Below are 23,703 nucleotides of genomic sequence, written 5' to 3'. Positions count from 1 at the left end.
CTTCCTCCCCTTCACCTATATCTGGCATTTCTCCCATGCTATCTCTCCCCAACTCCCCACCCCGTGCTGTCCCTCCCCTATTTCCCCCGACAGACCCCAGTGTGTGATGCTCCCCTCCCTGTATCCATGTGTTCTCATTGTTCAATACCCACCTATGAGTGAGAACATGTGGTGTTTGATTTTCTGTTCTTGTGACAGTTTGCTGAGAATGATGGTTTCCAGGTTCATCCATGTCCCTACAAAGGACACGAACTCATCGTTTTTGATGGCTGCATAATATTCCATGGTGTATACGTGCCACATTTTCCTTGTCCAGTCTGTCATCGATGGGCATTTGGGTTGGTTCCAGGTCTTTGAAACCCCTGACTCTTAATCTTTAACTGAGCTTTAGAAATGTAAGGCAAATTTTCTGGGCTGGCCACATCAGTGGTAGGAGCATAGTGGTAGAAAACTGCTCTGTAGCCAGGGATTGGAGGAATAAATAAGAGAAGAAAATGAGCAGTACCGGCTGGTGAAAATGGCACAGAACAGGCCTCCCAGAGCATCGCAGCTCTTGAAGAGCAGGGCTTCCTTGGGTTTTCTGGGACATTTGGGTTTAGCTGTGCTTCTGTTACCATCCATCATTGCCAGCGAGTGTTCTAAGCCTGGTGGAATCTGACCTTGTCATATGCTACTTCAGTCCCCCCCGTGCTTCCGATATGTCTGAGCCTGGGCCCTGGGGACCTGCACACCTTCCCACTGCCTCATTGCCAGCCTGATCTTGCCTCCAAGCACACAGCCCTTGCACGAGCCACTCTCCACTTCAGAGCTGTTCATATAGGTACTGCGCTTCTTCCCCTTGTTGGCCCCTCCTGGAAAGATGGTCCCCATGGCTGACTCCTAGTCTTTCTTCAGGAGCCTGCTTAAAACATCTGTTCCCTAGAGACTGTCTGTCAAAGTCTCCCAACACATCCAGTATTTTTCTTTTGCAGTTCTCATCATACTTGTAACTATTTTTTTGATGCCTGCTTCCCCAAAAAGCCCCATGAGGACATGGACTATGCCCTTATTGAATGTCTGGCATATTTAATTGCTCACTGTATTTGTTTATGGACTGAATGACCAGAAGGAGCAGTCATTTGTAAAGGGTTAAAGAATAAACTAGCAAGTTTTAACCTTTTGATTTGTTTTGGTCTTGTTTTCCAAATGTCTGAACAAAACATTTTATTATTTGACAGGTGTACACATATTCTTTTTTCTTTTGTTTTTAGCTACATCTGCTGGAAAGGGATTTTTTTTCTTTTATAATTTTTTTTAAGAGACACGGTCTCACTCTGTCACCCAGGCTAGAATGCAGTGGCACAGTGATGGCTCACTGCAGCCTCAACCTCCTGGGCTCAAGGGATCCTCCTGCCTTGGCTTCCTAAGTAGCTGGGACTATAAGTGCCTGCCATCCTGCTTGGATAATTTAATTTTTTTTTTTTTTTTTTTTCAGAGATGGAGTCTTGCTATGTTGCCCAGTGTGGTTTCAAACTCCTGGTCTCAAGTGATCTTCCTGCCTCAATCTCCCAAAGTACTAGGATTATAGGCGTGCACCATATGGGCCCAGCCAATATTACTTTTAAAGGGATTCTCTGAGATGGCATTTTTCAGTGACTGTGTATGCGTTGACTAATCTTACTTGCTTTTTCTCTTTTCTCCACAGAATGAGATGTGCCTGGCCACCCAGCAGCTTTCTAAGCAACTGCTGGGATATGAAAAACAGGTAACTTGAAGTTTATGTGGCCTATGATGCCGTATTCAGGACTTTCTTAAGTGGAATTCTTTTAAAGAAATATCCAAGTCATCCTTTAGAGACTTAAATTATTTGTTTTTTCTTCATATTTTTGTCTTTTCTTTTCCCTCCCACTGATATATTGAAACCAGCGATTATCCCTCAGTCATTGTGAGGTATTCTAATTAGCCTATAGAAGTGTTCACTGCCATTGAGGGCTCTGAGTCTCCAAGGGACTACAAGTGAATCAACATTAGCAATTCTAAGAAATAAACACTCAAATAAAGGTATCATTATGTTTGACAGAAAGGAATGGCCAGGGAGGGTCAGATGAGTGCACCCCGTGGGCACAGCAAAGGGGATAGCTCTGACCCCCTCTTCAGGTAGACGCTTCTGACAGGATGGGCTCTTGGAGAAGAAAGGACACCGGCGTGGAGGGTCATGTTTTGCAGGTGATGCTTTGTGCTGAATTCCCTGGCATTCACTTAACACCTGGCTCTTTTATTCTTTGCTCTTAGAACTTTGCCCTTGGCAAGGGTGATGAAGAAGTAATTTCAACACTCCACTATTTTTCCAAAGTGGTGGATGAGGTAAGATAGCAACATAGAAAATTTGTATTTGAGTCTTTCTTTAACTTTCTTTTGTTGTTATTTTGGCCCACTTTCCATTTTTAAATATTCACTTAAATATCTGAGAAGGTATCTTAACTTGTTGATCTTCCAAGGTTCCTTTCATAGGAGAGGTTGTATATTATGTTTGTTTCTGGTTTAAGGGGAAAAGCTTCAATATATATGAAGAATAGACCCCAAAAAAAAGATTTCTAAGAATTCAGTTTCCAAAGGAGAGTATTTTAGTTTCTCGGGATTGTCATAATAAATTCCCATGAATAGGTAGCTTCAAGCAACAGAACTTTATCCCCCCCATCCCCCCAGTCAGTCTTCTGGAGGCTGGAAGGCTGAAGTTAAGGTGCTGGCAGGGCCACCCTCCCTCCATTGGCTCCAGGGAGAATCCTTTTGCATCTTTCAGTGGCTTCAGGTGTTCCTTGGCTGTGGCAGCATCACTCCAGCCTGGCCTTACATCCCCACTACCCTCCAAGTTTTTCCTCTCCCATGTCTTCTCTTCTTATAAAGATACTTGGCATTGGATTTAGTGGCAATCCAGGATGATCTCATTTCAGGATCCTTCATTACATCTGCAAAGACTCTTTTTTTTTTTTTAAGATAGAGTTTCGCTCTGTCACCAGGCGCCAGGCTGGAGTGCAGTGGCGCAATCTCGGCTCACTGCAACCTCTGCCTCCCGGGTTCAAGCAATTCTTCTGCCTCAGCCTCCCTGGTAGCTGGGACTACAGGCATGCACCACCACATCTAGCTAATTTTTTTGTGTTTTTAGTAGAGACGGGGTTTCACCATGTTGGCCAGAATGGTCTCGATCTCTTGACCTCGTGATCTGCCCACCTCAGCCTCCCAAAGTGCTAGGATTACTGGCTTGAGCCACCGCACCCCGCCTGCAAAGACTCTTTTTTTCAAATATTGCCATGTTCTGGGTAGATATATCTTTCAGGGGAGGGGCACAGCTCAACCCACTACAAAGGGTTTGTTTTATGGTTTTTTTGTTATTTTTTTAGTTTTGTAAAGATGGCATCTTGCTTTGTTGCCCAGGCTGGCCTCAAGGGAGCCTCCCGTCTAAGCCTCCCAAAGTGCTGTGGTTACAGACATGAGCCACCGTGCCTAGCTCACTACAAAGGGTTTAATACAACTGTTCTTATAGCTATATTGTATAGTACATTTGGAATATTCATAAGAAACAAAACAAACAAAAACAACCAGGTGTTATAGAAAAATAAATTCTAATTGTAAAAAACATAAGAGCTCAGATGCTACTAATGTTGGACAGAACTCTGCAAAATTAGATAGATATAAGTAGTTGCATCTTTCAAGGAGTTTCTAATACTCAGAAAACCATGATAAAGAATAAACATAAAGGAATGTGCAGATGCCGTTTAACTCACCAGTTATTGATCTGCAGTGGATACTGTCTTCGGTTTACAAAATGAGAAACTAACATGCATATAAAACTATACTGACTGCACTTTCATTTATTCAGCAAACCAGTTCAAGACATTATTTATTCCACAAACATTTATTGATGACCTCCTATTTAGCAAACGCTTTTCTAGGCACTGGGGATATAAAATGGGATATAAAAGTGAACACGTCATATGGTTCTTTTTTTTTTTTTTTTTTGAGATTCACTCATGTTACCCAGGCTGGAGTGCAATGGCGCGATCTCGGCTCACCGCAACCTCCGCCTCCTGGGTTCAGGCAATTCTCCTGCCTCAGCCTCCTGAGTAGCTGGGATTACAGGCACGCGCCACCATGCCCAGCTAATTTTTTGTAGTTTTAGCAGAGACGGGGTTTCACCATGTTGACCAGGATGGTCTCCATCTCTTGACCTCGTGATCCACCCGCCTCGGCCTCCCAAAGTGCTGGGATTACAGGCTTGAGCCACCGCGCCCAGCCGTCATATGGTTCTTACTGGGCTTTGTCCTCTACCCTACTAAAGAGTAAGAAAAAGACAAACTCTGTCTGTACTTTCAACACTCGGCATACTTCTGGTCACCAAAAAGCGTGGGTTTTCCCCACATCAAGCAATTCTGTGACACTACCTAGCCATCCTACAGTTTAACTTAATTCCAATGTATGTATCTGGAGATAGCCTCAGATCTCACCAGTTAAGGGCATGATCCCACCAGCCTGCCCCCTCCCCCACACTTCAGATGCCAGTTGCAAGTCTAGGCTTCTGGTACTTCTGACAAACCAGCTATAAATTGGGGGTTCCCACAACATCCCCCTGGGCTTTGATCATTTGCTAGAATGGCTCACAAATCAGGGAAACACTTAAATTTACCAGTTTATTATAAAGGATATTACAGAGGACACAGATGAACAGCCAGATAAAGCGATGTATAGGGCAAGGTTCAGGGCTGGTGGCATGGAGCTTCCATGCCCTCTCTGGGCACGTCACCCTCCTGGGTACTGCCAGGTGTTTAGTGGCCTGGAAGCCCTCCAAACCCTGCAATTCAGGTATTTTTGTTGGCAGCTTCATCACATAGATGTGGCCAGCTCTCTCGCCTTCCTGGAAGATGGGGGTGGGGCTGAAAGCTCCAAGCTGGTAACCATGGCCTGGTCTTTCTGGTGACCAGCCCCTATCCTGGAGGCCCCCAGGCATTGCCTCATCAGAACAAAAGACACTCCCATCACCCAGGAAATTCCAAAGGATTAGGAGCTCTGTGTCAAAAACTGGAGTCAGAGACCAAATGTTATAATAAAATATGCTCCTGGCACCCCTGTTGCTCAGGAAATCATGAGGGTTTTAGGAGCTCTATGCCAAGAACTGGGGCAAAGACCAAATATATGTTTTTTATTATCTCATGATATCACATGCATGAGAGAGCTGTGGCTCTCTCTCAGATGTGTTGAAATGGATAGAAGATGTAATTATAGAGGAGCAAAAGTTGATTTTTTGGAAGGTAAGGGGAAGAATTTTTTCTTAATAACAGTGGAAAGATAACCCAGGGTGAGAAACAATAGACGGTACCCTGAGTCACATGTTTCCTTGAGAAGAGAGTTGCTAAGTCATTAGTTGTCGAAACCCCTAGAAGCAAGATTTCCAGTTTAAAGGATTTACTCACAACCATCTTGTCATGGGCAGGAATGATGATTGTTTTAGTGGGGAGTGAATAGTTCCCAAAGGACAGAAGTGTGGTTTTTATAGGTAGTATCATGGCACCCTGGAAGGTTAGTTTTGCAAGGAGTTTTCAGACAAACCTATTGATGTAAAGACCCAGAGATTGAAAGCAGTTAGCCCAGGTGGGGCCTAGATCTGGGAAAAGGAGAGTAGCTTTTGAGGCTGTTTTCTCTACCTGGGCCTAAATCGGGTTGAAAAAATTTTAAGACAAGTTAATTTGACTCAGAAATTAAAGGAAAGTTCAACCAAAAGTAGAGACGTATGTGGCTCGTATTTAATAGAATGCATTGGAATGAGATCTTCCATGTTGTAAGTTATGCAGAGATTTCCGTGCATGATGACTTCCCTAAAAGCAGAGTTTCTGGACCACTTCCTTTGAGTGCAACTGAGACAGGAGGTCATCATAATTACAGAGTTCACTGACTGAACACGGAGCATGTATGCCACACACTGTGCTCTGAGTGCCTCCTGTTCATGTCACTTCCTTGTCCTTACATGTCTTATGCAAGGAAGATGCTATTGGCCCCATTTTCTATATGGTGATGCTAAAGTTGGGAGAGGTGGCCCATGCTCCTTCCATTCTCCTCTGTGAGGGTACTGTGGTCAGCAATGATTATCCTGTACAGCTCACAGCTCAAAAGCCCCACATGAAAAGCTGATGACATAACCCCCTTAATCCCTGAGGAGAAATCTAGTAGCTGGGAAATTTGCCGTTTGTGAAATGCGTAACCATTGGAAAGCCACTTAATCTTTCTGAGTTTTGGTTTCTCCATCTTGTATGGCAGCAGAAAGTCTCACTTAGTTGAGCTGTTACATTGATTGAATTAAATAATGTCTATCAAAGTGTCAAGCACAGAGCCTGTTAACTGTTAAAAAAAAAAACCGTTAATTAAAAAAAAATACTTTCTTATTGAAGTTATTCTGGAAAATAGTCAGCACATTCTGTCCTGAAGGCATTTACTGGCATGGCTGTCTTCCTGTGTTACCCTCAGAATACAGCTGCCATGCTCGATTCGGCTGAATGATAGGGAAAGCATTAGCAGCTTGCTCCGTGTTCTCTTGCCTGGCAAATGGTTGACCTTAGGCAAGCCTTCCAGTGTATAAGAGTGGCCTCTGAAGCCACAGCCACAAAGGACCAGATCTGTTGGGAGATGCGTGTGCGTAAGGTTGATGCATATGTGTGACTGCCAGCACTCACTGCTAAAGGAAACTTTGCCACATGTTGAATCCAAAAATAATTGCTGGTGATTTCCCCTTAGTCACCCAGCAGGAATCCCAAAATATCTGGAAGTGTGCAGTCTAGTGGGAGAATCCCTTCCACTGTATTCATTGCCGACGTCTAGATTCTCAAACATGTGAGCATCAAGGACAAATTCTGTATCCCAGGCTATGTAGTGGAAAGTAAAACGAATCTTAGAGCCCAACAGCCTGGATTAAAAGTCCAGCCATGCTATTTATTTGCCCTCTGGATTTGGAGAACTATTTGCCTGTCTGTAAAGTGTGACGATAAATAATACCTAACTGAGAGAAGGGGTGAGAACCACATAGTATAAAACATATAAAGCTGGCACACAAAAATGCTCAAAGATGCCCTGATGGGATGATTTTTGTTTCTCCTAGATAATTTACAAAGATAGGATTTACTGAGTCCTTGAGGTAGAAGGAGAGAAAGAGTCAAGCGCTGTTAAAATCTTCTGGTGAGGAGCATCATATTCAAATACAGTCATCTTATTCTCAGAAAGGCTCTTTTCTAGACTAGAGGTCTGAAATCTGGCAGAGTTGTTTCGGTAGGTAGTATTCTTTCTCCAGAGTCATTCCCAAGCCATAGCTGGCTGTGGTTTTCAGGCAAGTAGGTTCCCAGCAGGCCTGTTTTTCAGGTATGGCTTCAGCCTCCCTGGAGAGAGAGAGAGCAGAGCAGCCTGGCGAGGTCCTGAGCCATAACCAGCACTGACAGCTGGCTGTGTTCTCTGGACGCACATCCAAGCATTCCGATTCTCCAGTGGGGTGGGGCTGAGTGGGAACACAGAAGAAGCAGAGTCTGCCCGATGAACAGGGTAACTGTGGGCCCAGCACTCTGTTAGCAAACTTCACTGGTGCCTTGGTTAGTCAGAACCTTGCATTTCATTTTTCATGCTTCTAGGCCAGTATCATTTAGTGCTTTATCAAGGGTACTATTTGCTAAGGAAGCCTTACTGAGCTGTGTAACCTCACAGAAGTGTTCAGTGTGATTCCTTGGTGAAATGAGACTGTGTCGATAATCATAATGTATTTAATTTTCTTGAACAGCATTCTCTTTGTTTCAGCTTAACGTTCTCCATACAGAGCTGGCTAAGCAGTTGGCAGACACAATGGTTCTACCTATTATACAATTCCGAGAAAAGGATCTCACAGGTAAAGTAACTGAGTTCAATGCCAGTTACCTTCAAAATACTATGTACCGCACTTAATAATAATTCTTTTTTTTTTTTTAATAATAATTCTTAGTGCATTACTTTCTTTAAATGTGTGGACTGCTGGGAAATGCCTTTTTTTTTTTTTTTTTTTTTTTGAGCCGTTCAATTCAGCGAATTTTTACTGACTTCCCTCTGTGTTGCCAGCTCACCTAAAGGAGGTCACAGGCCAGTGAGAACACAGGTGTGGAAACATTGTTGTGATGTCGTGTGATGAGGGCAGCAGGACAGAGTTGCACATGGAGTAAAAACAGCACACAGAAAGGCAAAAGGCGTGGTCACCTTTTTTTGGAGATAAGATGCTAGGGAAGGCTTCCTGGAGAAGGTGATCTCTAAGCTAAGTTTTGAAAAATGATGTTAAGGCCGTGATCTAGGTTAGGGGACATTTGTAAAGTCATGCTGTTCTTGAGGGAACAGTGAATGCTTTGGAATGGAAAGTTGTGGGGGTTGGAGAGGGGAAGCTTGCTTTCTCTGTGCTAGACTCTGGGGATGCAGCTGTGAATGGGCAGATGGGGACTGCTCTCCTGGAACTCACAGTGAGTAAGGGAATCTGTGAATCATGCAAGAACTTAGTTGTCCTTTTGAACTAATTTTGGCTCTTCAACTAAAATAAAGCAGGACCATTTTATATTTCTTAGAAATCAAGGTAGTCACAAAATACACAGAAAAAAGAATGAATTAATCTTGAAAAACTTTCAAGATGTTAGAAAAGGGACTACAGATTTTCCAGTCCTATTTTCTCTTCATTGAAAATATTTATTAGAGTTTAAGAACTGCATTTTCTAGAACACTGAAACAATTGCTGGCCCCCAAAAAGCATAAGCCTGAATGCAAAAAGATCTGCTCAGTATATTACTTCCTCTTTAAAAATATATCACCTTAAAACTGTTTTTATGGGTGGAGGGAAGAGTTTGCAGTAAATCTAAAGATAAGTCTTAAAGATTTTCTCCCCTTGCTTTGAAATCCCCTGTGATCGTGTCACCTGAGGCTAAGGGACGATGTTAGAACTGGTATAAACTCTACCCAAGGTCAGTTTGACAGCACTAAAACTTAATACCTAAAAAATTACGAGTAATACATCCATTTGCTTGCATAAAGGGAACCCTCGATTAAACGAAGCAGGAATTTTAATGCTTTTTAGTGTTGCTCATCTGTCATGGCATGGGAAGCTGAAACATGCTTGATGCAGTCATCTGCTGATTATTCAGTCCTCACTGAAGGCCTTAGCAGGTGCATTTTTTGAAAGGTTTTCTCTAAATAAAATCATTAAAAGTGAGTGTGATGTCATTTTATTATTTATTTATTTTTCTTTGAGCAGTTCACTGCTAGGGATGTCATTTTAAAAACAGACTTCAAGTCCATTGGAAAGAAAATATCATCTCCTAAGGCCTGTGTTGTCAGATTTATGTCTTTCAGTTTTGTTGATGGGAGGCAGAACTAGAATTTAGAGTGCCCAATGGCATTAATGACAGTGGCCTCCGGTAATCCAGAGTGACCCCAGACATGGATGAGTAGTATATGCCCAGGATGGTGATTTTTTGAGTGGAATAAAACTGCTCATCAGTAGTAAGAAGGAATCTTCTTAGTATCTTTGAAAAAAGTTAAATATCTTTTTCTGATGCCACCAGGACATCGCTTTGAAGTATTTGGCCCCAGGTCATACCTGAGTCAACATCAGAAGCAAATCAGAATCTGACCTCCCCTCTGCCTAGACAGTGGTGTTTTATCTTACATTTCTTGGCCTTTATTTATTCACAAACACAAGTACATAATCTGAATGAAGAGAACACAAGAGCTATTTAGGAAGCTACTTAAAATTGATCAGTAAGGAAACTTAAAACTTGACTCCAACGAGAAGTAAAAGATAGGAGAGAAAGAAAGAAAAATGCAAGCAGGGAAGGGCAGAAAGCAGCCTGATCTCCAAAGAGGATGAATAATGCGAAGAGAATTTAAAAGCCGGAGTCGAACTGAAAAACAATATAACCAACATAGATGTGAGTGGCTTTGCTTTGTTACAAAATGAAAATGGATTGTTTTAGAATTGTAGAAAATGTCATTTTCTTGCAGGTATCAATCGTTGTGTTTTTAAGTTTCTAACCTTGGACAGTCATTGCTCTCAGTGCTCTTTTTGAATTTTTGGTCTTGGACTTTGTTCAGCCATCTTTGTGCATGGTGTTATAGCACTCATTTGGGGTAATGGTTATTGGTGTTGGCTTGTTGCAAGTACAGTATGCTAGATTGTGTCACATTTTTTATTAATACATACACCCCGTATTCCTTTGGCCAGAGGTGCCTCCAGTAACTCAGATATTAAAATGTCAACACAGGAAGCTTCTAGGTTCTGGGTATCGTCCTGACCGCATTCTGAAGAAAGATTATTAAGACACTCTATTTGGGGGCTGAGGCATCAGAACTTAAGTTGATACTCCAGGTCTCCATGAAAAGTACCTGTCCACCATGGTGTCCAGCCCACCTCCCTCGCATGCCCTCTCCTGCACAGACCCTGAGTACTATGTGGTGAGGCAGGGCTGCTCGGGCTATCAGGGTCACTGGGTGTGGGGCAGGGTTGAAGCCGTAAGTTCCAGTGAGACCAGGTCCAGCCTCTGGGCCAGGCCTGTGAGAGCAAGGACTGAAAGTGCAGAGCCTTCCTTTCCACACATATATTCTTATTTTCTGGGGAAAGTGCAGAGCTCTCGGTTGGCATGTTTTACTTTTCATTGCTCTAAGACAGTCCCTTTTCTCCTTTTCAGAAGTAAGCACTTTAAAGGATCTGTTTGGACTCGCTAGCAATGGTAGGCATCTTCTCCATTCCTGGTGTGTGCTGTGCAGACTTACTGTGTTGGGGAGGAGACCCTGAATGAATGTTCTTGCCTTTCAACCCTGACCCTTTGGGTGCTCAGATGTCTGTTTATTTCTAGAGCATGACCTCTCGATGGCAAAGTATAGCAGGCTGCCTAAGAAAAAGGAGAATGAGAAGGTAAGAAGAATACTTTGTGTTGGTTTTCTCTTCATTTACATAAAGGCCTTCCATGTCTTCCTCTTGTGAATTTATGGCATAAAGGGGTGTCATTTTTTTTTAACTGTACATGGACTTTTAAAATTATTCATTTTAAATCTCATAAGTGGACCTCCACTTCTCTGTTCTGTCTTTTCAAACTGGTTTATTAAACACCAGCTTAGAGCCATTGTAAGATTGTGGTCACACAGGGTTTTAACTTTAGCCTGCTGCCATGCCTGACTCATTTATCACCCAGATCACTTGAACTCCTTACCCCTGGTGTTGACTCTGATTCATTAACTCATGCTTTTTAGGACTTTTGCTACTATAGATAATATGGACTATTTTCATGCATAGAACATTTTACTTTTTTTTTTTTGAGACAGAGCCTTACTCTGTCACCCAGGCTGTGGAGTGCAGTGGCACGGTCTCTGCTTACTGTAACCTCTGCCTCCCAGGTTCAAGTGATTCTCCTGCCTCATACTCCCAAGTAGCTAGGATTACAGGTACCTGCCACCACACAGGCTAATTCTTTGTATTTTTAGTAGAGAGGGGGTTTCACCATGTTGGCCAGGCTGGTTTTGAACTCCTAACCTCATGATCCGCCCACCTCGGCCTCCCAAAGTGCCGGGATTATAGGTGTGAGCCACTGCACCCGGCCACAACTTTTTACTTCTGTTACATGATTTCCTTGGGCTAAATTATTTCCTTGGCATACAGTCTTATGAGTGAACTAGAATGTCTGTGGCCTTCTTCAGTGCATGCTGCCATATTGTTTCCCTAAAGGACCGCAGGACTTTGCACTGTTACCAGGAGAGTACTGGCTTCACTGCACCCTCACGAGCACTGAGATTCTGAGATTCTGTTACTTGCCTATTTTCAATTTGGATTTTTTAAAGCTGAAGTGCAGCCTTATCTGTGTTTTATTTGTCACAAAAATGGTTATAATGCATAAACACACATTTTGAAGTGCACACTTTTACAGAATTGTCATGTACAGTAGACAACTTGAAGTTTTCCTTTCCCCTTTAACCAGGTGAAGACTGAAGTTGGAAAAGAGGTGGCCGCGGCCCGGCGGAAGCAGCACCTCTCCTCCCTTCAGTACTACTGTGCCCTCAATGCGCTGCAGTACAGAAAGCGGATGGCCATGATGGAGCCCATGATAGGCTTTGCCCACGGACAGGTAGGGGAGTCCCTTCCCTGAGGGCTGAAACCTAAGCCAGCTGTGGCTTTCTGCTGAGAGAGCACTCAGAAGCAACTGAAGCTTCATCATAGAAAGAATTGCAAATGCCCAACGTCCCTAGCAACTTTGTGGGATTCAGTACTTAGAGAGCAGCCAGTTGAGCTGGGCCATCATCAGCTGGACATGCACTGGCCTCAAGTCAGACCATACGTTCAGGATATGATGGACTGGGGGTCAAGCCTCTCTTGGGGAGGAGTCTATGTGGCCCCTTTTTCTAATCCAAATGAAAGTCAGGCTGGGTGCAGTTTTCCTAGAAGCAACCACTGCAGGTTTGGGATAGCTCGCCTGCCACCTAGGATTCCCTGCGCTCCTTGCCGCTCTGCAGTAAGGCCCACCCTCTTCTGGCTTCTCAGGCGGCACCTCTCCTAGGTGATCCCCAGCACCTTGGCATCTGGGCATGGGGAAACGTTGCCAGTGCTTTATGAGGTCTTCTGTATTTACTGGGTCTCTGTCCTCCAGTTTGATGATTAATATTTGTCTTAAGAGAAGCTCTACTTTAAGGATGGGGACTTGACTATGGTGGCACCATTGAGGCGGGGAAAAAAGTGACTGTGAGCATAAAAGTGACTGTGAGTGTGAGGCCGATAGCACCACCCCCTCACTTCAACCCTCTCCTGCTTTGCCCCATTTATATTGACTCCAAAGCCACCCTTTGGCCCATGAGAAAGGCACCCAGGAATCTTCTCTCAGTGGACGATCTAGGAACAGAAAGGGATGTGAGGAAGCAAAATGTTGATAAGAAAAAGTCACCAACTTAAAAATACCCGATATATGAACATCTAATTCTTCTATAATACATTTTTAAGGCACATTTAGTAAAAAAACAAAACATATCTCACATCAATGTCATTCGACAAAAAGGGGAATGAGAGAGAAGCTCTAACCCATTTCCTGTTTAGAGAGAAAAGTGCATCTCACTGCCAGCACAGTACTCTCAGGGCAAACAGGAAATGGGTTGGGAAAATATCTGAGCTCAGTTCTTTCTTCTTAATCTAGTTGTTAGGTTGTTGAATGGTGAGTTCGCTAAAGTCAGCCTATGCCTTTGGAAGTATATTTAAAAATAGCAATAGTGTCTTTCTGTGTCATCGGAGTGAAGTAGCGCTGGCCAGCTGTGGGCATCAGTCTTCAGCAGACCTTGGGAGCCGTCCAGGTGCTAGTGATGGGCCCTTGTACACACAGGTGTGCAATCACTCACACTGTTGCCATCCCCTCTCCTGCAGGCATATCGCAGCTGGCGGACAGCCTAGCTACGTTAGAGAATGCTGGGGCTCTCTTTCTTCTCTTTAGTTAACATTTCCTGTCCTGTGTGCCCTCCCTGGATTGGCCCCATCCCTCTGGGACTGTAACCTTGCTCAGTCAGATGCCCAGGGTCAGGAAGGGTCTCAGATCTAGTGTCTCGGAAGGATGAGTAGCTGTGGTCCTGATTGGTCAGTGCTGTAGCACTTGCTTGCTTAGAGGGTGTCCTGCAAGGCCTATAGGACAAGCTTGATACCAGCTGGTTTCATTCTTGTTCATGGCAAAGGACTTCCTCACTGCCCCCAGCCTGGACTCTCTAAGTGAGTACTGCTGGCCACAGAGGGTGAAGAGGAGCTGTGGGTACCATAGCGCACATGCAGCCTGGGCCTGGGGGAACAGCAGAGCATACCGTCATTATTAGGTGGCAGGAGCATCAGTGTTGAGAGCTGAGAATGGCGTCTTTCATTTTTCATATACAGATTTCAAGACACAAGACCAAGGAGACCCTTTCCCTATGGATTTTTTTAAATGCAGATGAAAACAATAGCTCCTTCTCCTAGATGAGTTTGTTGACTGGCATCATGGAGTCATCTTTTGGATGATTCAGAAGCATTAGCTCTCCTCCTGCCTCATCCGACTTTGGCAGTCAGGGTTTATTGAACACCGGCCTCTGTGAGCTGATGGTTCTGTGAACATAGCGCTTCCTGCTGCTCACTAAGGCACATGTGGTGGGGACTCACCAGGCTTCTCGGCACCACTCACCTTTGTAGAGATGCGGGAACTCCATTCCTGCCTTCTCCAGCCCTTGTCAAACCGGTTTTTGATGAAGTCATGATTCAGTTCATATTCCTACAAACTGAGGTTCTGTAATCTGTGTGCAGGTTTTTGAGAACAGAACAGTGACCTCCAGTGTCATATTGACAGGGGGACAGGTTGTCATGCAGCTGTAGAGCCAGTGTCTTGTCCTTCCGTTCATCCATTCGCCCACTGTTCTTAGGGATTATGTGAGCCCCTCTCCTAAGGAGCTTATAGAATAATAGAAGAGCTAAGACATGACCTAGGAATCTAAATTCCAAAGGAGCTCAGGGAGAGGAAGGAGAGAGAGGCCACCATGACATGGTGCCATTAGAAATGCAGAGTAGTGATTTAACAGATGAGTGATATTAAATGATTAATATTCATTTTGATATTTAACAATTCATGGGTTCCAAATGACATTTCCAGTGTCAATCTCTGTATGATTCAAAGATCATGGGGCCAGAACTTCCCTCTGCATGTATCACCTGGGTTAGGATGACCACAGTCATCCGTGTTTAACTTGTGATAACTAAGCACATTGGAATACCTGCTTTCCCAGGGTGTCTGGGGAACAGAGGCAAGGCCGTCAGAACTATGCTGAGAAAACCTGCTAGCCTCCTCTGGGTCAAAGGTCGATTTTGGTGCCCACCATGCCAGGAAAGGTGGGCTTCCAGGTCAGAGAGATGAGCAGGGTTAATATGAGAGAATACCCATGCTCACACTGAATGTTTTCTCTCTTTTTTCATCACCGAGGCTTGCAACTGTTACTGTTACCTCTCAATCATCAGACATATTACAATGGAGCAGTTCATATCTGATGGCCAGATTTTTAAAAGTCATGCCCATAGAAGGATGGAAGCTTGAGGTATTCAGGTTGGGATGCAGATGTCAGTAACATACAGAAATGTTCTTCCTCTCTCCCATACCCCTGCTGTTCGGGGTTTGTCAGGAACCCAGACTTTCCGGGAAGTGAGTATTAGACAGGAGTCACAGGGATTAAGGAATCCCTTCCATTGGCACCCAAAAGCCAGCAGCGGTTTCATTTTCAAAGTGCATAGTGCTCAGGTGTCCTAGCGGCACTCTCCCCTGGGCAGAGAAAGCACCTGTCATAGAACATTGCACATGGGGGAGGAGGGGCCTCACTGTGTGGAGCACCCACCTGGTGCCTGGTGCCTCCTATCTCCTATACATACAGTAATCCTCTTGATTGTGATGTCAGGGCAGGAAGTTTTCCCTCTGTCTAGTTTTCCCTCTGTAGCATCTCAACTGAGCTGCAACTAGGTCGCCATCCATCCATCCAGCCTGTGTTCCGAGTTGCTCATGGCTCAGTGAGCGGGCCCGGTCACTAGGGGGCCTGTGGGGTGGGGAAACTTCTCATACTGTGCTACAGGAAGTGCTTGTTGGTTTCTTGCTGGTACTGAGCTGAATAAGACCTAATCCTTGCCCTCAAGAAACTTTCTAGAATTCACACAAGAAAAAAGCTGCTGCTGCTGCTAATATCAAAAATAATTATCACTAGGAGTTACTGAAACAGTTGGTATATACCAGACACTTAACTTACATTATTCCTGATATTTGCAGCCATTCAACAAGATAGCTCAGCTTCCCCATCCCCATTTCATGAATGCACTTGGGACTTGGCCATAGCTCTCAGCCAACGCTCTGGAGACTCAGTGGAAATGCCACCAGTGCCGCGTGCGTGGCAGGCGGTCAGCTGCAACGGCTGCCATAGCACTGCCTGTCTTACCTTCAGTGAGTTCACTGATCACCTTCCCCGGATGATTTTCAGAATATCATAATTATATCTTTCAGATTAACTTCTTTAAGAAGGGAGCAGAGATGTTTTCCAAACGCATGGACAGCTTTTTATCCTCCGTTGCAGACATGGTTCAAAGGTAATGCTGCACTCCAGCTGGGTCTTGTGTGCCTCTTGCCTTTCCTGCTGATATGCCATCTCTGAGAGGTCAGGGGGAGGGTTTTGACTGCCGAGGGTTGCACAGAGCCTCTGTCCACTCCAGAAATGCTCAGTGCCCTCGCCTTAGCTGCCAATATTCATAAATATCTGGGGCACACTGGTGGAGTTTTCTCAGGATCTCTTCTGGATATTGAAGTTTCACATGTTACAAGCCTGGGAGTCCAGCTGAGCTGTGCTGTGGTTTTAGAAGAGCTCTTGGCTTTCTTCCCTGAGAGTACATGGGAGTAGCGGATGGAAGTGCTGTCGCTTTTCAGGAAACTCTGACCAGCGCGTTTATAATAGACAAGGGAGGCATACAGCCTTTTAAAAATTAATTTTGAAAACTGCATTTGCTTATTTTAAGAAATGCAACATCACTCTGTTCAGTAGTTGAGTAACTGCCACACTTACTGGAGGCTGTGGCTGCCCTGCCCCCCATCCCTCCCCAACCTCCATGACGGGGAGCTCTGAGGGGGCCTCTGGCCCCTGCAGACTTAGGCTTAGTCTACCTGGAACACAGCGTGGGCTCCCTCAAGTGCTTGCCACGAGTTCTGGAGCATAGAAAAGCATAGAAATAGGTCCACACATGCGTACATGCGTGCATGCGTGTGTGTAATTGACAAATAGACAAAATGGAAATAATAGGAATTTTTTTTCATGTGGATACCTGAAGAGAAAGTTGCTTATGTTCTTGAAGACGTTTCATTTCATCATATCTCCTGAAGGCTAAACAAGGGAATTGATTTAGGTAGAAGTCTACCTTTAATGCTCCAAAAATAACCAGTCCCAAGAAAAACCAGTGCTGAGCATTGAGACAGATGCGAAGGGAAAGTTGAGAGCACATACCCCTTCCTGAAAGTCACTGAGCTGTTTTGTGCTGAATAATTGGCAGCAGTGAGTGACGTAACTTTGATTTATAATTATGCTAGAAACCAACTTGTGAAGTCCAATTGCAGTTTCTTGCCTTTTACTTTATTTGGCTATTAGCCCCTTGGAATGTTAGGAGGAAGGAGAAGATGAGAGCCTGTTAAGTGGTCGCTTTATAAAAGTATCCTCTCCCTCATCTTTCAGCCTCTTTCTTATCCTACTTTAACTCTCAGACTTCCTCAGCCTTCTTTGTTCTGGAAGAACCATCTTTGCCTCAAATTTTTTCATGCACCTGATTATTTTATTAACAGGTGGCATGAAATTCATGCCCATGCGTGTGAAATGCCACGTCTCCTCTTTCTGCAGATCCTCAAGCCTGTGTCTTCCCTTCTTGTCAGCGTTTCCCTGAGCTGTTATTACACCAACCCAAGTACAGCCCCAGCCATCCCAAGAGAACCACAGCGCGGGCGCTAAAGTCAGAGTCTGCGTCCAGACTACATGGCCTTCTCTGTGCAGGCTGGGCTGGTTCTGCGAGTCACCCCGTCTCTGTCTGACAAGTTGTATTTAGTTGCAGGGGTGACAGGCAGCTGGTGGGGTTTCCAAACTGAACCTTGCAGCACTTGGTTCAAATAGCTAAAGCACTGTTTGAATGCTACTTTTCCGGTAATTGTTCATTGCATGTTGGTGAGTAAGTATGACTGCTCTTCTCCAAACCAGGGCGAGTAGTCTTGCTACCACATTGCTATGCATTAGCAGCCAGCCCACCCCGGGAGGCTCAGAGCAGGATCTGGTGGTGGCACTGAAGCTGTGCAGCGCGTCCCCGGGGAGATGGATGCCGCAGGTGCTCTGTGCAGATTCAGAACCCAGTGGTAGGAACCCAGACAGCACGGCATGGTTTCTAGCCACCCCGCAGAGCTTTCTTTATTCCCTAACCCTACAGTCATACAGTTCTACCTTTCTGCAGCTCTTACCTACCCACCTACCTGTCTATGAAACATGCTTTTTAAAGTTCTATCTTTGAAGAGAACCAATGGAAAGTTAGTTTCATCCCTGTTCCTTTGGTTCCTGGGAACCTTGGATGGGCTCCCAGTGTTTGAGCCTGAGTCTTTGTGGGGCCCAAGAGGGGAAGGCAGGGCAGCTGCTTAAAATCTCTTGGAGTTGTACATAAGATGCACCTTGGTGCACGTGAGTGTCTTTCTGGGGACAGGATCTTTCTCTTGTATCACATCTTCAAAGAGGTTTCTCACCCACAAAAGCTGACCCTAAGCTCTTGACAGACCCCTGGTCCCTCTTCCTTCTTCCCCCCACCACCTTTCTCCCGCCGCCTCCTGTGTGCTGAGCTTGGTCTCCCACTCCATTCTCTCAGCCAGGGCAGTGACAAGCCGGTTAAGCTAACGAGGTTTGTCCTCCAGCTTGCCTGTCCAAAGGCTGCCAGTGGTAGAGTCCCACATCATCCCAGTCAAATGTCAGAAAAGCCAAAATTAGATTGACACTCGTGTCAAGCTACATTAAAGAATAGGAGCTGTGGCTCACACCTGTGATCCCAACACTTTGGGAGGCCAAGATAGGTGAGTCATTTGAGGCCAGGCGTTCAAGACCAGCCTGGCCATCATGATGAAACCCCTTCTCTACTAAAAGTACAAAAATTAGCTGAGCGTGGTGGCAAATGCCTGTAATCCCAGCTGGTTGGGAGGCTGAGGCATGGGAATCATACAAACCTGGGAGGTAGAGGTTGCAGTGAGCCAGGATTGCACCACTGCACTCCAGCCTGGGTGGCAGAGTGAGACTCACCAAAAAAAAAAAAAAAAAAAAAAAGGAGGGGGCATATGGAATGTCCAAGCCCAGTGTTGCTTAACTACAGAAGAGAGAATCCTGAAGTGCTCCCATGGAGAAACACTGGCCCCCTGTTTGCTTCTGTGATTGTCATAACTCCTGTGACACAGTGCAGAAGCAGAACACCTCCTCCGAAGTGTACTTTCTCAGACAGACGGGCCCTGTTGGGCAGATTGTGTTCAGGATTTTGTAACCAAGACTGTCACTACTGGGTGGGGTGGCCTGGTGAGGCCTAGCTTTGTGGGGGAAAAGGGAAGCCACCGTGTCCACACCTCAGCACATATGTCCATGAAAGTCAGGGGCTAATGTCCCAGAGCCAGGCCATCTGCCCACATCCCCCTGTGTGGGCAGCCCTTGGCCTGCTAGCCCGTGCAGCCTCAGGGCAGATCTGTGGCTATTAAAGGAAAAGCATTGCCCATGGCTTTATTGCTGCATCTTAGTACCACTTCCTGGTCGTTTTCCTATCTCCACCAACCCTGTCTATACCAAGAGCAGGGGAGGCATGGTTGCCATTTCATTCCTTCCTTTATGGAACTTGCTTAGGCTGCCTATGTGGGCAGCCCTGGAGGATGGGCTCATCAAAGTTTTTCTCCAAAAATTGGCATCAGTGGTGCTGAGCATGGATACCTCTGTCAGCAGCAAAACTGTTTAGCTGCGTTTAAGCACAGTTCAATGGCATCCCTTGTGTTTTGTTTTAAAACAGCAGTCATATAAACTCATTTAGTACTGCAAAATTCAGTCCCTGTGATCTGTAGTTTTCAGGGCCCGAGGGTAGAGGGTTGTGGCCCTGTGGGAGGCTGGCAGCTCCATCTGTAAGGCTGGATGCTTTGCGGGGGTGGAGTGATGGCTGCCAGCAGCATCTTAGTAGTGCTGGGTTGGCCAGCAATGAGTAACTGACCCAACACCTTCTGTCTTAAGCATTCAGGTAGAACTGGAAGCCGAGGCAGAAAAGATGCGGATGTCTCAGCAAGAATTACTTTCTGTGGATGAATCTGTTTACACTCCAGACTCTGATGTGGCTGAACCACAGATCAACAGGAACCTCATCCAGAAGGCTGGTTACCTTAATCTTAGAAAGTAAGAATGCCACCGTCTGCCTCTTTTTTTGAAATCAGTTTTCCCTAAGAAGTGGCTGAAAAGCAGTCTTACGTGCCCCATTAAAGTCGGAGGGAGGTGGGCGGGTGAGACTGGGAAGAACTCCCATCACAGCAGTCCTCCTACTTGCAAGCAGGAAACCTCTGGGGCCCCGGTGCCAACTGCACTAAGAGATGGGGCTGGAAGCGAGTCCTGTAAGAGCTGGTGCTGTGGCCTCCAGGACACTGTGGCCACATGTAAAGAGACCACTCTTAACTCTTGTCCTGGACCACTGACAGTTTTTAGCCCCTCATGTACTTCCCCCATGCTGGTTGGCAGATGAGAGTCATGTGCTGGGGACCCACCCGAGAGGCCAGAGGCAGGGTCAGGAGGCTTTTTGCTGTGGCGGTTCAACTCATACTGATTGAGTCACACATTTACCACTCAGGTCTTTTAAGTGTCCGTTTTGAATGGAAGCGACCGTCAGGTTTAAGGGCTTCTGTGAGCACAGACGATGTTGTCATGATGTGTTGTGAAAAGCACTGACTTTGGAATCAGACACTCCAGCTGGGCTGAGCCTTGTTCTCTTCATTTGTAAAATGGAGCTGATGACTGCACCTACTTTGTGAAGTCAGCATCCTACCAGATAGCGAGTGCTCAGATGTCAGCTGTTGCCATTTTGGGAAATTAGGGCAGAAAACCCAGTGCCTTCACACATAGTTGCTACGCAGTATAATACTGAGCCAAGTAAATGTATTTGATATCCCCCAGCGGAGGGTCTCTGGAGAGGAACTGCCAGCTATTACCAGGCTGGAGCACCTCTGGGGTCTGTGAACTTGTGACAATCACAAGCTAAATGTCCCCTGTAGTTCTGCAGGTGTAGAAAACCCACCAGCTTCTGATGTTATTTGCCAGGAACTGGATTTTCCTTTTGTAAGCAGCCCGCAAAACAAGAATGACCTCCAGCTGGAGCAAAACGCAATCTGTTGAGAACCTCCTGGGACTGTAGTGTTGGTGCTGTGGGCCAAGGCAACCCTGACTACATTCAGAGCAGCTGAGCCCCATGTCTCAGAGAATGATCCTCCAGGTGTTTAGTTCTTACTGGTGACGGATTCATTCTAGTTCCAGATCCTGGTTTAGCAGTCGGCATGTGGCTGCAGTGGTGAACTTGGCCCTGGGACTGCTGTCTCCCTTGGAAGCAGAGCCCATGATGTCCCGGATCATTCCAGCTAAATTGTACCCTTCTGCTGCACTTTCCACTTGAATGGGCAGTTTTGCTTTAACAGTATAAAGAAACACATTATTTCTAAAATGCCACCAGTTCCCATAACGAGGTAGCAAGACTTGGAGGTACTTTCTGGTACTAATGGGCTTTTTAAAATGCAACTCACAGCAAAACAGGGCTGGTCACCACTACCTGGGAGAGGCTTTACTTCTTCACCCAAGGCGGGAATCTCATGTGTCAGCCCAGGGGAGCCGTGGCTGGAGGTTTGATCCAGGACCTGGACAACTGCTCAGTGATGGCTGTGGATTGCGAAGACCGGCGCTACTGCTTCCAGATCACCACACCCAATGGAAAATCGTATGTCTCACACATTTTATTTGGGAGGAGAACAAGTGTAGTGATTACACCCCTGCCAAGGGCCTCCTAGCTCATTCCTATGTGCCAGCCCTCCATGGGAGAGGCCCCGATCCGGGTATTGTTGACCTTTCAGGAGGATGACTTTATGCTGTCTTTAAACAAGCCCATGTGACCCATATGGGATCCAGCCTGCCTTATCCCATATCGGGATAAGTGAGGGTTTGTCTGTGGCTTTGGAGAAGAGATGACCTACATGTGTGAGACAGCAACAGAAGTAGTGCTTGGTAGCATAGATTCTCAGAGAGAGAGAGAGAGAGAGAAGGCTGTGGCTACTTCTAGCCTGTTGTAAAGAAGCGTTTATTTTTTGAATTGTGGCGGGTAGGGCAACTGTATTATGGTAAGGATGACCTCCCTGAGAAGGCCATTTTTCCAGCAGAAGCAGGAGATGTGAGCAGTGCACTCCACTGCAGCAGTATTGGCTGCCATGCCATTCCCACATGCCCTGTGTACCCAAGGGGCCCAAAGAGGTGATACTTAACAATCTGCAGCCTCGTGGTCATTCACAATAGATCCCATCCCAGTGGAATCCCCTCTCAGAGCAGTGGTTTTCAGACTGTGCTCCAAGGAGTTCAGAGTCCCATGGAGGGGCTTCAGGGCTCACCTGCCTGGGGAGAGAGGTGGCCCTGCCCTTCATCAGTGATGCACTTTTCACACTGCTTTCTATTAAGATTTGATCTGAACAGCAGGGGTAGGGGTGGGGACAGCATTGGGATGGTGTGAATGTCACTCCTTCCAGCTTGGCAGAGCAGCTTTAGACCTCATCCCCCCTGCTTTGGCGATGGGAAATGACTTGGGAATGGAGATTCCTGGATGCTCGTAATGGTCCTTTGCAGTTCCCTCCTTTGAGCCTCACTTTCCTCAGATGTAAAATAGGGATAAGATCTATGTTACCCCATCTGCCACAGATGGGAAGAACAAGGGAACTGGCAGATACAGAGTCTCTTTAAAGAGTTAAAGCCTCCACATAGGTAGGGCAGTATTACTGTTACCTTATTCACGGGCCTCCATACGCAGACTTTTCAGTTCTGGGAAGGGAGTGAATGGGCTGCCAAGCCCTTCTGTGGGCATGGTTGGAGGAGTGGCTGGGTGTGGAGTCCTGGTCATCTGGGATCATTAGAGGAGGTCAGCAGAGGGATCTCAATGTAGAATCACAGATGGGTTAGAAGATCTGAGTCCCACCTTCTCATTTCTTAGACGAAAATGCTGAGGCCCAGGGAAAGGACAGTGTTTGTCAAAGATCACATAGTGAATCAGGGCAGAGTCAGATCTACAACCCCATTTCCATTTTTCTTTTCTTTTTTTTTTTCTTTTTTTTGAGACAGGGTGTTGATCTGTCACCCAGGCTGGAGTGCAGTGGCACAGTAACCACTCACTGCAGCCTCAACCTCCCAGGCTCAGGTGATTCTCCCACTTCAGCCTCCCTAGTAGCTAGGACTACAGGCACACCACGCCACTCCCAGCTAATTTTTGTATTTTTTGCAGAGATGGGGTTTTGCCATGTTGCCCAGGCTGGTCTCAAACTCCTAGGCTCACGCCATCCTTTTGCCTCGCCCTTCCAAAGTGCTGGGACTGCAGGCGGGAGCTACTGCACCTGGCCCTGGAGCCTCATTTTCTTTCCTTTTTATCATGCTGCCTTCGTGGCCCATTTCTTCCCACATACCAGCTAAGTTCAGTTTATGTAGAATAATCCCCAGTCACTGAGATGGGGAAGCACTTAATTACTTAGATGCTTTTGTTTCAGGGGAATAATCCTCCAGGCTGAGAGCAGAAAGGAAAATGAAGAGGTAAAGATTTTGTTTGTTGTACCTCTTTCCTAGTGTAGTGGGTGACTTTGGGATTCAGCGTTCTTTTCTAATGTCCTCTGCAGTGGATATGTGCAATAAACAACATCTCCAGACAGATCTACCTGACTGACAACCCAGAGGTAATTAACAGCCGCCTGCATCTCAGCCCTTTTCTCAACCTGGAAGGTAAGCGTCCACCTCCTGGGACTGAGTGTGTCTTCCTGTGGATTTTTAGGCAGTCGCGATCAAGTTGAATCAGACCGCTCTTCAAGCAGTGACTCCCATTACAAGTTTTGGAAAAAAACAAGAAAGCTCATGTCCCAG

General features: G+C 45.7%; 1 protein-coding gene across 2 annotated transcripts in view; it reads left to right on the top strand.

Annotated features, from left to right (window-relative positions):
* APPL2 (adaptor protein, phosphotyrosine interacting with PH domain and leucine zipper 2) overlaps positions 1 to 23,703 on the top strand; it is a 62,051-nt gene that overhangs the window by 19,968 nt on the left and 18,380 nt on the right. For both annotated transcript variants that reach the window (XM_032300027.1, XM_032300023.1), the window contains exons 3-14: positions 1,685 to 1,744; positions 2,272 to 2,343; positions 7,804 to 7,891; positions 10,701 to 10,742; positions 10,869 to 10,927; positions 11,985 to 12,131; positions 16,038 to 16,120; positions 19,798 to 19,956; positions 21,347 to 21,535; positions 23,337 to 23,379; positions 23,463 to 23,519; positions 23,615 to 23,703. In XM_032300027.1, coding sequence (XP_032155918.1) covers positions 1,685 to 1,744; positions 2,272 to 2,343; positions 7,804 to 7,891; positions 10,701 to 10,742; positions 10,869 to 10,927; positions 11,985 to 12,131; positions 16,038 to 16,120; positions 19,798 to 19,956; positions 21,347 to 21,535; positions 23,337 to 23,379; positions 23,463 to 23,519; positions 23,615 to 23,703 — 1,088 coding nt within the window. The remainder of the gene's footprint in view (positions 1 to 1,684; positions 1,745 to 2,271; positions 2,344 to 7,803; positions 7,892 to 10,700; positions 10,743 to 10,868; positions 10,928 to 11,984; positions 12,132 to 16,037; positions 16,121 to 19,797; positions 19,957 to 21,346; positions 21,536 to 23,336; positions 23,380 to 23,462; positions 23,520 to 23,614) is intronic.

The sequence above is a fragment of the Sapajus apella genome, unplaced genomic scaffold (assembly GCF_009761245.1).
Source record: "Sapajus apella isolate SASKATOON/1434 unplaced genomic scaffold, GSC_monkey_1.0 scaffold2, whole genome shotgun sequence".
NCBI classification, from domain to species: Eukaryota; Metazoa; Chordata; class Mammalia; order Primates; family Cebidae; genus Sapajus; species Sapajus apella.
The sequence above is the reverse complement of the archived record's forward strand: the minus strand, read 5'-3'. Positions and strand labels throughout refer to the sequence as shown.